The sequence below is a fragment of the Misgurnus anguillicaudatus genome, chromosome 3 (assembly GCF_027580225.2).
Source record: "Misgurnus anguillicaudatus chromosome 3, ASM2758022v2, whole genome shotgun sequence".
Taxonomy (NCBI): domain Eukaryota; kingdom Metazoa; phylum Chordata; class Actinopteri; order Cypriniformes; family Cobitidae; genus Misgurnus; species Misgurnus anguillicaudatus.
The window spans coordinates 38,729,206-38,743,479 of record NC_073339.2 but is presented as its reverse complement, the minus strand read 5'-3'; the positions used below and the strand labels follow the sequence as shown (position 1 = coordinate 38,743,479).

Below are 14,274 nucleotides of genomic sequence, written 5' to 3'. Positions count from 1 at the left end.
GTATTAAGGCTAAACTCCCCTTCCACTTGAGCAATAGCAGGTATCTGCGGGATCTCTTAAACCAATTATATTAAACCTTAAATATATAATACCATACAAGGTAATATTATGGTATTATAATGTAAATTATGGTATTAGGCATTGAATCATGCCTAAATACCATAATTCACATTGAGAACCATGTAAATACCTAAATGGAAGTCAGTCATTCAGTAGCCATGCTTGTATTATTACTTTCTGTAAAAGAAGCAATAATATAAATTTTGCCCCAAGTAACAAATACATTAGGCACTAAAATGACCTTGCAAGGCAAATTTATATGATAAAGCTTATTTATGTTCATCATTACATATTGATATGTACAGTAGCATATTGCTATTGCAACGCCCTATCAGGGCACGCTGAGGATCACGGGACTCGTGAAGCCACGGTTTAGTCATTTCATTGGCGGACGACTCAATTCCCGCTCATTTGTATGGATAACAGAACTGTCGATCAATAATACGCTCACATGATAGGCCGGGCAGTCTCGGTTGTTCTTCTTAAGCACCTCCCCCGCTGACATTGGAGCCGTCGACGAGGAAGACACAGCAGAGCGATTTGTGTTCCAAGCGTTCTCGATCTGAACAAATTTAGTTAGCCATGGACGATTTTGATATGCTGAGTGCCCCACAGGGAAACGGGGGAAACGGCGTGGGGGCGGACGAAGACCCAGCGGCGGCGTTTCTGGCCCAGCAAGAGAGCGAGATCGCGGGCATTGAAAATGACGAGGGCTTCAGCATCCTGGACAGCGGAGATGTGCCTTCATCCCTGAGCCAGGACTTGGACGGTGGGTTTAACGGTTACACCGCCGATCGGACCATTTACACGGATTCGTGAGCGAATAACCCTTGTTAATGTCATAAAATATCAGTTTAATAATAACAACCGGTCGTAGCACTGTTTTACCCACGGGTTAGCTGGCTAGCCTTCACCCTGAGCTCTGTATGAAGTAACGCAGTGTGTGATGAATACGTTTGTCAGAGCTGTTTTACAGATCAGATAAACCTAGTCAGATAAGTTAGCCGGTTAGATTTCCCAATAATTTAAGTAAAGGAATGTCAGTTATAGGCAACAGGAAACATGTCGTTATCGAGTTATTTATACATTTAAATCCCCACATATATTGTTTAAATGTCTATAATAGTGCCTTTTTAAAATATATAATTTCCTGTATTAAAACTGCATGTATCAGCAAAATTCTAGATCGGTAGAAACGGATGGCTTTTTATTGTATGATGACCTTTGGACTAAAGGCTGTATGGGCTGTCAGTGTGTGTAAATTTAGTTCCTTTAACTGTTATACTTGAGTCATTCTGACTGGACCGTAGGCGCGTTGAAATTAATGATGTTCAAAAATGTTTGATTCGAACACACCGACGATTCCTTAAACGAGTTATTCCAACGGACTTTTCATTTAAAGATTCGATTCGAACACGCTTACGATTCTCAGAATCAAACGCATTGATGAAAAAGGTTTAATTTGAGCTCGCTTACGATTTCATAAAATGTTTGAATCAATTACCCTGATGGTTATCAAAATATTTAATTCGAACTCGCCACTGATACCAAAAATGTTCAATTCGAAAACTCGTTCAGCCCTATGAGCCTGTCAAGGTGTTGTAAACCATCCAGCCACCAAAAGCATCCCCTCAGCAGAATAAATGAATGGCTCGAAATGCAAATGTGACCTCTACTGTTTTTCTTTGCTCTTTCTTTCTTCTATAAATGCCCATTGCAAACCACTTTAAATCTTAACAATGGCCAAGATTACTTTTTTGTGAATACATTCTATTTGACATTGAATGTTCCTCTAAAGTCACAAATCAAAGGAGAAAAATATTACGTATGATGTCATCAAGGTGTTTGGTGTTTCCTTATTGGTGGTTGTTGGCTCAAATGCTCCTCCCTTTGGCCCAAAGGGTTTGAATAAATAATGATGGGGATGTTGTTACAAAGAAACAAAGGCATACTCCAGAACCAATGATCTTAGAAGTACCATGCATTGGCATAGTCTGCAAAATCAGTCAGGCTTGCATAATCAGATACTTTGCCTTGCATTTGTTGGGCACAAAAAGTAAAGTAAAGGATTTTTGAGTTTTATCATTAACTGACTGATAGAAATTGAAAACGTGTCTAGAAAAGATGTTACGGAAGTTTTCCACTGTTTCAGGAAGAAAGGGAAAAAGTCAGCAAAACCAAAGACTTGGGAAGGGGGAAAGACCATATCCTGTTCATTAGATCAACACTATAGTACTGTCACGTGTCTCATTTAAAGGGGTCATGACAGGTTTCTTTTTATTATTTTATGATGTTATCTGAGGTGTGCTTATAATATTACTCAAATTTGTATGTTTTTCTGCAAAAAACATATTATGACATTTTCCCATCCTCTTATTTGTGTTTCCCCTTTAAGAACGTTTTGGCCTGGCTCAGTGTCCCGCCCACTTCTATGATTGACAGCCTACATGCTGCGGATACTACGCAGTTTCACTACAAATGCAGCTTCTCAAACAATCTTTTTAAGATAAGAAGAGAGTTTAAAAACTATGAAACTTGCAGGATGTATTAATGATACCAAGACCTGTTATATTTCAATAGATCAAGGCAAAATTTATTCTTTATGTCATGACCCCTTTAAAGCGACAGAACCACCATTTGAGTAAAGATCCTTGCAACTATGTCAACATCAACTGACCTGAGGACAGTTCAGTTTGTAGAGATGCAGGTTGACAATACTGTCTTGAGAATTTGACCAGAAATGCATTGGTAACGCTCCTATTTTTTTGTCCTTGCAGGTGGAGCAATTAATGGAGATCTGCATGGGGTAAGACCTTAAAGGCTACTTGCACAAAATGTAGGGGAGTGTGGGGCACAACCTAACGCTTTTTGGTTTTGGCTCAATCATTCAAAAAATATTTGAGTTTGGTTAATTATATTTTTACACAAGCAACACACACATCTTTGCTACAAATGAACATTTGAAGTTTGTTTGTAGTACTTACAGTTCTTGGACAATTACACCAAATGTGACAGAAGTGCAAACGTTACAACTTACCCATTCATTTCATTATGATTTCAATCTTTGACGTGACCTTATTAAATCAATATTAAAGAAATTAACAAAAATAAATTTGATACATGATTTTTGATAAGACAGGCACATTTATTTTAGTGGCAGCCAGCAATCATTAGTGTGTAGCCTATTTAAAACAACGGCAAGAATTACGCTAACGTTAGTGGTTTTCATATCGTAAGTGCTGAGGGGTTAGTTGTAACACAGTGTTACAATTCACCCCGTTTGGTCAAAATATTTTCAAGCCCACCAAAAATGTTGCAGAGAGCTGCAGACATATTTCAAAATGATGCTATGTTTTAGTCAACGAGACACTGATTAATATGACGTAGCATTGGATTTTGTATCTTACACACCCGACTTAAAAACCGAAAAAACATATGATGAAAAAATGTACATACATGCCATCAAAACACTCGTTCATCGATAACTCTCTGGGAAAACATTATACAATTCCAATAATTTATGGGAGACTTTGGCACCGTGAAAAAATTGGAAAACCAAATCGCTCAACCTTGTGCAACAATGTAAACAGTCCGTGTTACAACTAACCCCGCGTTAGTTTTTGCCCCACGCACCCCTACTAGAGCATGACCAATGTGGGTTTTGGGGGAATTCCGATATTGGGGAGTACAAAAAGGCACATTCCAATATATCGGCTTAAATTCTTTATGTGCACATCTAATTGGTACATGGTGGTTATTAGTAAGTTTTTTTCTCTAATATCACACATTAGCTGGTTTTGAATGCATTTTGCTTTTGGGGTAACCCTTAAATAATTAGTAACTAAATGTAATTGTTTTGTACTGTTTTATCTTTACCTTTCTTAAAGGTTAAAGATAGTAATAGCGATGCCTCTAAGGCCATTTACAGAGTCCTCACGTTCTGCTTTATGCATTCTGTAGGAGAGTAATGGTCCTTCAGATGTTTACGCTGCCATCTCAAGTGTAGACCGATTACAGGCCGAGCCAGAGAGCTTGAGGAAGTGGAGAGAGGAGCAACAGGAACGACTGGAGCAGCTCGGTAATTTAAGGAAGAATCTGTAGTGATGGACCTAATGCAGATATCTATCTGTGAAGACATCAGAATTAAAATATCTTCTGCTTGTGTTCACAGATGCTAACTCGCGTAAGCAGGAGGTGGAGTGGAAGGAGAAGGCAAAGCTGGAGCTGGAGGAGTGGCACACCAGGCAGAACGAACAGCTGGAGAAGACCAAAGTCAACAACAGGTACACGACAAATACAGTGTAGTTGGAGTCTATTGGCGCTTTTCCGTTGCATAGTGCCCCGCGGTTTGGTTTGGGTCGGGTCAGCTCACCTCACTTTGGCTTGGTTAGCTTTTCCATCGAGTTTAGTAACACTTCGGAGTGGGAGGGATTATAGGCATGTCGTTATATTTGCGCTGCCTACTGCTGTGACATCATACAAGTGAGAGTGTCGTTGTACATTTCCATACATTCATTTATTTCTCAGTCCACCACAAAATCAAAATTGACCACCCAAATAGATGTTTGCACATCGCGTTTATCACTACCTCTGTCTCACAGTTTCTGTACGAACACCGCAGCGTCAGTCGACGCGCTCCGCTGAGCCTCATTTAAGCTGCATTTAAGCATATATGCAGCGAATGTGCCGCCACAAACTACAAGTCTGAAAAAAACTGTTATGGTGTTCCTGATTCTCAACCTGTGGATGTTTGTCATCGCTAAAAGGGAGTTTGGGAACTTATAGCAGAGCACAAATGACAACATGTTTGCTCGAGACCGCACAAGTTAGCACTAAGGTAAAGCTAATCTTTTACATTATAGCGATAACGCTGATAGTGACGATTCTCACAGACCAATCAGTGATCTACAGTGTTTGCGTCACGTTTTGGTATCAGCTCGGATCGCTTGGAACCCCAACCGAGGTGGTACGAAAAAAGTATCGGGTACTATGTACTGCACCCAATGGAAAAGCTCCCAAAAGTAAGTTGACCCGTGGGGTACTATGCTATGGAAAAGCGCCTTATAGGAGAAACTCAGGGGTTATTTTATAGGAGAATCTGGAATTTATAGAGTCTACTTTGCCTTTTTAGACACCTTTTATAAAATGCTGTGTTAAAGTACTTTTATGAGTTATAAATGAACAACGGTAAAGTACGCTTACATTTTCAGCAATGTAAATTTTTATTTATCTTTGTGAACCTTTGTAATAGTTTAACATTCGAAACTAAACAGATTTGACATGCTGACCTTGGACTGGTCATGTGATCTTTCTCTTGGACACTTGGCTGCTGTGTTGTAGTCACATGATCTATAGCAGTTAAAAAAGTCACCCTACATGTGAAAAACCAGCTTAAGTCTTTTTTGTGATTTACATTTTACATAAAATCCTCTTATGTAATGTAAAGAACATTCAGTGAAAGTATAATCTTGATATTTCTAATATTAACTGAGTAAGGTCATGTCAGTCTCTTTTAGATTAAGACTGGATTTTACAAACTTCAGCAACTCGCACTATGAAATTAATTATTTTGCACGCCCAAAAATCAGATTTTAGCTGACGTATTATTGGCATAGCAGTATTAAAAATTACCTAACTCCATAGCATAAAGCCACCTTATTGTGTAACAACACCTTCTGTATGTTAAATCGTCTAAATTCTTCGTATTCACATGTGCTGTTTGTCTCTGGTGTGCTGCGTAAATCCATCTGTCGGCGCGTTGTTCACTTTAATGTACTTGGCTTGGTGCTAACAGTGCTATGGTAACACTGCAGTGTGTTTTGGCTCTGTATGAGTGTTTTCTCCTTTTTACCTCTCTCTGTTTTCTCCTGCTTCACTGCTCTCCTCTGGGACTCCCAGGGTGCTGGATGAAGATTTCTACAAACAACCCTTCGCTGATCTGATTGGTTATGTGTATGTTGCTAAACTAACATCCCTCCTTTTCTCATGCATTTCTCATTAACACTCATTTTCCTGCATCTTCTTACTCACCTGCCACACGTCAGTAACCAAACTCTTGGTCAAACTCATAACTATATTACGAGCAGTGTCATTAGCATTTACATACACAAGAAATAATTTGTCACACTATGCATGCTGTCCATTTACCCCCTTATACTGTTGTAAAAAACAGAGCAGATATTGCACATTCGTACTCAAGTTTTTTTTTCACTTATTTATTTTTGCCTTTCATAATAAGTTTAACCCATTTTAAGTCATACATTTGTGTGCATTTGTCACAATGTCTGCATTTTGTACAATATGATAAACATCAAAACTTGTGTATGAATTGTGAGATTAGTCAATGTTACTTATTGTGTAGCTTATCAATCGAAAATTTAATTAGAGTAGTGCTTGTTTAGTGCTATTACAGTGTATCTAATACAGTAGTTCTCCTTTTAAGCAACTATGTTTCCAGGTGGCATTGAAGCCAGCCGATATATAAAGCAACCAAGAATATAATATAAAGAATATAAAAAATAAATACAAATTATTTAATGTAAAGTTGTAATGTTTATCGGACATCATGTAAATATGTTTATGCTTAAAGGTGCACTAGGTCATTTATAATGTTGGCAGATTCAACAGTGTTCATGGCTTTACCGGCGTAAATATAAGTTTTCCAGTGATATCTTTCTAAAAATATAACATTTTTAGTATCATTTGCTATTGATAATAAATGCCATACCTTAAATCTTCCCAAATAAAGTTATATGGCTGGTCATGTGATCTCAACATGGCTGCCGCCATGAAGGGGCATCCTGCCATGTGTAAAATAAGACTTGACTCCTTGGTCCTTGGACAGCTTCGAGTCTGTCGATAGGGTCCCTGTCGATCGAGCCCCAACTAGGTCCAATGACTTTCTCCCTGTGTCAGCGTGGGTTTACTCTGGGTTCTCCGTTTTATCCCACAGGCCACAAACATGCAAGTTAGGTGATATGGAGATACCAAATTGCCCCTCTCCTAACCTGTATATCGATTCACTTGTGGATGAATAAACCAGTTCTTGCCATTAAAGGGACACTCCACTTTTTTTTGGAAATGCTCATTTTCCAGCTCCTCTGGTTTTGAGCATTTGATTTTTGCCTTTTTGGAATCCATTCAGCTGATGTCCGGGTCTGGCGGTGCCACTTTTGGCGTGGCTTGGCATAATCTATTGAATCTGATTGGACCATTAGCATTGTGCTAAAAATAACCAAAGAGTTTCAATATTTTTCCTATTTAAAACTTGACTCTTCTGTAGTTGCATGTACTAAGACCGATGAAAATTTTCAGATATGGTTAGGAACTATACTCTCATTCTGGCGTAATAATCAATGACTTTCCTGCGTAACATGGCTGCGGCAGGCGCAATGATATTACGCACTATCCGAAAATAGTCCCCTGCTATTGAAAGTTACGAAGGGGACTACTTTCGGGCAGTGCGTAGTGTCATTGTGCCTCCTGCAGCCATGTTACGGCAGCAAATGCCACAATGCTAATGGTCTAATCCGATTCAGTGGATTATGCTGAGCTATGTTGGGGGTGGTGCTGCCGGACCCGGAGGTCGGCTGAATGGATTTCAAAGGGGTGAAGGTCAAATGTTTAAAACTAGGGGAGCTGGAAAATGAGCATATTTTAATACTTTAATATAGCCATGCATGGTGGAATGGCATAAAGAAAGAAAGTCTGTCGATAGTATGATTTTAGGACTTTCCGATCTTACAGAAACATACTCAGCCTGATCTCACGAGAATTCGTACTTGGCTAATTCGTACAAAGTTAATCGTATAAAAATGTACAAAAACCTAACGAAACCCCACCCCTAACCCCAATGTTAGAGAGGGAAAGGCAAATCGTAAAAAAAGTACAGCCACCTTGTTTGAGGGCTTGATATAAACTGCGCTAGCATAATGTAAACTGACTCGAAACACCGAGTATTTATTTTAATGTGGGGTTTTTTGGTCGCCGTCTAGTTGTGAGATTATGAATTGCAACCAACCTCAATTTCGAAATGCAAGGGGAAACTACGCTAGCTGCCACAGGACAAACATGTTGCCGTCTGAGACGACATAGCGACGTTACGCACTCTGTAGAGCAGTTGTCCGTTTAGGGCTACTGTAGAAACATGGCAGCAACTTCCATGTAAGGAGACCCACATTGTATGGAGATAAAAATGGCTCATTCTAAGCTAATAAAAACAATACAGTTCATTATATATAGTTATGTATATTATATAGAGCCCGACCGATATGCGTTTTTTCGGGCCGATACAGATATTAGGGAGTACAAAAAGACCGATAACGATATATCGGCCGATATTCTTTATGTGTATATTATAGTTCAGTATATACTACAGTATATTATACTAAAGTACTGTACATAGAATAAACTATATACTTTAACATAATATACTATGAATAAATACAATGCAATGCAATGATCACTCACAAATGTGGTGATCCAACACTTATATTGATGTGACAAAGATATGTACTATAGGCAAGAAGTTAACAATAAACTTTATCCAAAATTAGTTGGATATCAGTGCACTAAACAGTAAACTTGACTTATTATAAATAACTTTAAAACACAAAGAGAACAAAATACATAAAACTTGCATCATTTGCAGTTTTGACGAGAATAACGTTATAAAGAGAAACTTATGAAGTCATTGATTAATATTAGCTTTACAGTAAGTTGTGTACTTCACAAATTAGTTAACGTTAGCCACTCACAGTTACGAAGACAATGCTTGACGGAGCACATACTAATGTACGCTATGTTTAATGTTGTGCACGTTTTTATAACACAAACCCAGTGTTCCGTGCAAACTTTAAACTTTTATAAAAACTAAAGCGTCTTCGCTCCGCCTCTTTTATTTAGCAAGGGTGTAGATTTGCGTGAGCTTATTGAATCAATTGCTCTGAAATGATCATGTTAACTAACAACACAAGCAGCAGTAATCTCATATAGTGTTATATAAGTGCACGGCTGCGCGTAGTTTAAATGTGTCATTTCTCCGTCTCGCGTCATTTCTCCCGCTTGCGTTTTAACTCGCAAGTCGACAAAGAGACGGATTAAAAACACCAAATGTAAGCGGGAATGCGTCTCTCTTGTCCATTTATAATCCAATCGACCAAAGCGCGTCTTAATACCAGGTGTAAAAATGTTGTGAAGAAGACACTGCGTGACTGCAGCCACCTGAACTGAGAGACTGACTGAACTGAAGTGAAGGGGGTGGGGGATTGGCTGGCTACAGTGAGTGATCTGGGTCGCCATTAGCAACCAGTATGGCGCACTCTGCTGGACAAACAAGTACTTACATCTTTCAAATGCATTTAATGTGTTCTGTAACAAACGTTCATATCGGCGCATATCTGCGGCTTATACGCCGATACAGATATATCTGCGACATCTCATATCGGCCGATAAAATCGGCAAAACGATAAATCGGTCGGGCTCTAATATTATGTTGGATTTTTGTCAAGAGATCCTTCTAAAAATCCCAAAAGCCTAGAATAAAAAGCCATTTAATAAACGTTTCTCAGAATTACTGTTAATAAGTGTTGAACTACTTAGTGCACCTTTAACTCCCGGCTGGCATTTTCGCCGGACACCTAGTTGCTTCTAATGCTGGCGTTATTTGATTTGAGGTATGTTAATAGTATTGGTAGAGCAAAGCTGTCCCAGGCTAGAACTGTCCTCTTAGTTCTGCAGCCCTCATGTTCACCATGGCCCTCTTTTTTTCCCTGCTTCTGCCTATTCTGCAGAACTTTTCTAAATGTTAGCCGCTTTCGCTTGGTCTCTCAACTGAAGCGCCAGTTGAGATCGCCGAACATCAATGACGGCTGCAAGCTAAGCGCACTTAGACTGCTAAGATGACTCGGGTTATTGAACAGTGCATGCCTGCTTTGGTCATCTGCATAAATCTCATTTCTTTTGGTTTTCTATATATCTGACTTGTGATCTGTTTCTCCTTGTTTTTTCCTTTTCTCTACGCACCTTAAGCACTCACATTAACCATCCTTGCTACCGCCTAGACCAGTTAAGTAAAAAAATAAAAACAAATTAAAGACAAGAGAACCAAATATGCTCAGGGAACACTTCTTGCAAATTTATTCACCAATGAATTGCTGTTTTTATAATAAATATGTTTCTGCAAAAAAAAAAACATAAGATACTAGATGTCCTTTTGTGGTGATGTGTTGGTGCACTAGTCCTGTGCGTTGATGTAGTTGACTGTGACCGTGATGACCTCATTGGCTTTTCATATCCATTTTGCTGTGTATATTGTGTTATTAGTGAAGGCTATTGCAACTCTACCGGACAGAGTCCACGGCAGAGGAAAGGGTTTGTTATAGGGACCGAGCGGAAACGGGAATAGTTTGCCATGTCAAATGCATCGTCGTCTATGGACTGGACTTTTGCTAAATCACAGATTTTAATTTTGAGCTCTTCACTGTTTGGCTGGTTTAGGACCCTCACTGCCAGCGCATGGCACGTTCAGCCTCTGCACGGTGATTTGGTGGTTAAAATAAACGCATTTGCCTTGCGTAAAGTATTGTTTTAACCAACCAAATCGATGCAAATTTTGATTGGCTCTCCCGGAACCTTTTCCTGCCTTCAAGATCAATTCGCTAGTTTTGATAATGGTGGGTTGGGGGCATGATGCTCAAACTACCATCTGTTTTGGATGTGGTCACTCTATGAATGTATTACTGTTGGATGGACTTAACCGTTGTTTTACCTGCTTTGGTACATTTGCCTCTTGCCTCCTAACAAAACCCTCGCAAAACAATTTCGCAAATCTCACGCATCCCAATCAATCAAATTCATGTACTTTCTCGGCCAAAACCGGCATCTGGGTTCTTGAAGGAGGTCCGCGGTTGTGTACTTCAGCAAGACGTGTGTCTTGTGTTTTCTGTCACTTTGTGTTGTGCTCATTGTGCTTTGTCATCGGCAGGGCGGCCGAGGAAGCCATGGTGTCGGAGCTGGATGAGAACAGTCCCGGCACGGAATGGGAGCGCGTGGCGCGTCTCTGCGACTTTAACCCCAAGTCTAGCAAGCAGGCGAAGGACGTCTCCCGCATGCGCTCCGTCCTCATCTCTCTCAAACAGACCCCGCTGGTCCGCTAAGCTCCACCTCTCACCGAATCACAGCTAGCGGGTCTCACGGCATCGATTTCTGTGTTTGTGAATTCGTACAGCTGTGGTCCCAGATCGAATTCCATATATAAATAATCTATATTATATTATTACATAATATGATATGGGTGTATCTATATATGTTTATATATACATATATATTTCATCTATAAATATATACATATATAACGATGTTCAGATTGTTTTTATTTTTGGTGTCTATTTTAAGGACCAAACTCCACAATGTGTTCATTTTTCCGTTTAGAGACCGTGTGTGGTATTGTGACACTATCGATCTATGCATTTCCCTTCTATTCTGTCGGGGAATAAAGTACTAACTGTCTTGTGTTTGTTGTATACAGATAGTGGATATATCCTATGTGTGTGTGACTATGTACATAAAGATCGGTCCTCCGTACATTTCAGTGTGTGAGATAATGGCACAAGTTTTCAAAGATCAGAGTTGTACCACAGTAAACGCTGACCCGTGTTGTCCATTCTGTTTCAGTATGATTAAACTCATGTGAAATGCTAAGCGTGTTTGTGTGTGTTTTAAGTCAAAGTTATTACATTATTGTTACATTTATTCATCCTTAAGCCATTCTAGGTGTGTATATAGTGGGACTTGGAAGACATTAGCTTCATAAAACATTTTGGGTTGATTGGTGGATGAGCTTTTAAATGGGGCACTATCCAATGCCATTATAAAGCTAAAAAGAGCAGGATATTATTTAATTTAACAGACTGTGTTTTGCTGAAAGAGGAAAGTGATGCATGGCTTAAGGGTGATTAAAATAAGGGCTAATTTTCATTTTGGGCTGAAGTATTCCTTAAAGGTGGGGTGCATGATTTTTGAAAGCCAATGTTGACATTTGAAATCACCTCCTAAACACACACGCTCCTACCCCAATAGAATCTGGACCTTTTTGATAGACCCACCCCACACATACGCAACCCAGGCAATGATGTCGGTTAGTAGACACACCCCTTGCCCACTGCTGATTGGCTACAAGTGTGTTTTAGTAGGCGGCCTGACTCCCTTTCCCAAAGTGTTTTTCAAAAATCATGCACACCAAATTCTGGAATCTCTCAAAATTTTAAAGTATATAACTTGGACTTAACCAGTGTTGGGCTACTTAATGTAATATATTACTAGGTACTCCTTTTAAAAGTAATATTACTTAATTACTCCCAGCCTGCAGTACATAGTTAACACTACTAGTAACATTACTTTTCCGTTACATCCCTAAAAATTGGTAATTGCATAATATTTGCAGTCTGTGAATCTATGAAACCTGCAGATAAATGAAGACTACACTGCAAAAAATGATTTAAGAAAAAAAATTATTTGTATTTTTGTCTTGTTTTTATTAAAACCATCCAAAAATTTTCAAGTTAAGACGCCTTCTCCTGATGAGCAAAACGACCCAAGAAAACAAGCATTTTTTTAGACCAAAAATGTAAAATTTAAGAGATGTTGTGCATAAAACAAGCAAAAAAATCTGCCAATGGGGTAAGCAAAAAAATCTTGAACATTTTTCTTAAAAACTAAATTCAAGAAATATTCAAGAAAAATTAGCTTACCCCATTGGCAGATTTTTTTGCCTGTTTTATGCACAAAATCACCCAAATTGAACATTTTTGTTGTAAAAACCTATTTTCTTGGGTCCCTTTGCTCATCAAGAAAAGGCATCCCAACTTAAGAACTTCTGGATATTTTTACTGAAAACAATTTCTTGAATTTTTTTTCTTGAAATCACTTTTTTGCAGTGTACAACTAACTCAAATTATATCAAACATATTTGCAGAACAAAAAAGAGCTAGCTTCCTGTGTTGGTGACGTTGTGACAAAAAGTAACTAGCCATTTTTTTAGATGGTAACTATTAAAATTTTTTTTGTAATTAGTAACACTACTAATTACCAAAGAAAGCAATACACTGCAAAAAATGACTTTCTAGAAAAATTTTACTTAGTATTTTTGTCTTGTTTTCAGTAAAAATATCTAAAAATTCCTAAATAAAGATGTTTTTTCTTGATGAGCAAAACGATCCAAGAAAATAAGTCTAGTTTAGACCAACAGTGTTTAAGAAAAATGCTTACACAATTGGCAGATTTTTTGCTTGTTTTATGCACAAAATCACTTAAATGTAATATTTTTGGTCTAAAAACTAGACTTATTTTCTTGGGTTGTTTTGCTCATCAAGAAAAAGCATCTTCATTTAAGAATTTTTAGATATTTTTACTGAAAACAAGAGAAAAATACTAAGTACAATTTTCCTTGAAAGTCATTTTTTTGCAGTGTACTATAACTAGTTACTGCCCAACACCGGACTTAACTTACCAAAATTAATTAAATTGTTATTTTGGCTTTGAGTTGTATCTTCCAGGATATTAACGCACAAAGAACTTTAAGAAAAATAATGTTGAAGATCATTGTCACTAAATTTTTAAGCTGATGCAATGAATACATGGCTGCATAAGGTGCTGTTTTAATATAGCAGTAAAATTAATAATATCCCACAAAGTTAAAGAAAAAATATATGGTAACACTTCAAAATAAGGTTGCAATTGTTAACCCTTTGTAGGTCTGTCTAACTACTTGGTAGAGCTATTTTTGTGTAAGCACCAGAGTCTATGTTCAGCACATATGGTCAATATAAGTGCCGTGCACAGACATTTTCAGGGGCAGTGGCCCAAGCCAAAAAAAGGGGGGCACTATAACCAGGCTTTTGAACTAAAATTTTTCAAAAATGCATACCCATTTTGCCTAACTAGAGTTAAATTAAGATGTATTTTTTTGATGAGCAGACATTCCTATGACATAGGAAAATAAGTCTAGTTTTTAGACAAAAAATTAAAAATTTAAGCGAATTTGTGTTTAAAAGAAGCAAAAAAATCTGCCAATGCAATAAGAAAAATAAGTGTTTATGAAAAAATTTAACCTTTTCTTATTCCATTGGCAGATTTTTGTTTGCTTATAAACTTTAAGCAAATTAATGCTTAAAATATTTTTTGTAGTGCTGGGCAAAGATTAATCGTGATTAATCG

General features: G+C 38.1%; 1 protein-coding gene across 3 annotated transcripts; it reads left to right on the top strand.

The window, feature by feature from the left end:
- Window positions 1-541: 541 nt before the first annotated feature.
- On the top strand, window positions 542-11,760 carry clta (clathrin, light chain A). Of its 3 annotated transcripts, XM_055205827.2 has the most exons (7): window positions 542-829; window positions 2,838-2,866; window positions 4,021-4,138; window positions 4,232-4,343; window positions 5,959-6,012; window positions 10,090-10,125; window positions 11,045-11,760. In XM_055205827.2, exons 1-7 carry the CDS (start codon window positions 643-645, stop codon window positions 11,214-11,216), a joined length of 708 nt encoding a protein of 235 aa, XP_055061802.1. In that variant the 5' UTR covers window positions 542-642; the 3' UTR covers window positions 11,217-11,760. The 3 variants fall into 3 exon arrangements, with proteins under 3 accessions (XP_055061802.1, XP_055061803.1, XP_055061804.1); XM_055205828.2 differs by lacking the exon at window positions 10,090-10,125; XM_055205829.2 differs by lacking the exons at window positions 5,959-6,012; window positions 10,090-10,125 and having other exon boundaries at window positions 544-829.
- The last annotated feature ends 2,514 nt before the right edge of the window (window positions 11,761-14,274 follow it).

What these genes read in the sequence shown, in the direction of transcription:
- clta (XM_055205827.2), top strand. Translation starts at nt 643, where the DNA reads ATGGACGATTTTGATATGCTGAGTGCCCCACAGGGAAACGGGGGAAAC. An exon ending in GGAACGACTGGAGCAGCTCG is followed by an intron (nt 4,139 to 4,231) that starts GTAATTTAAGGA and finishes TTGTGTTCACAG; the next exon opens with ATGCTAACTCGCGTAAGCAG. An exon ending in GCTGATCTGATTGGTTATGT is followed by an intron (nt 6,013 to 10,089) that starts GTATGTTGCTAA and finishes ACGCACCTTAAG; the next exon opens with CACTCACATTAACCATCCTT.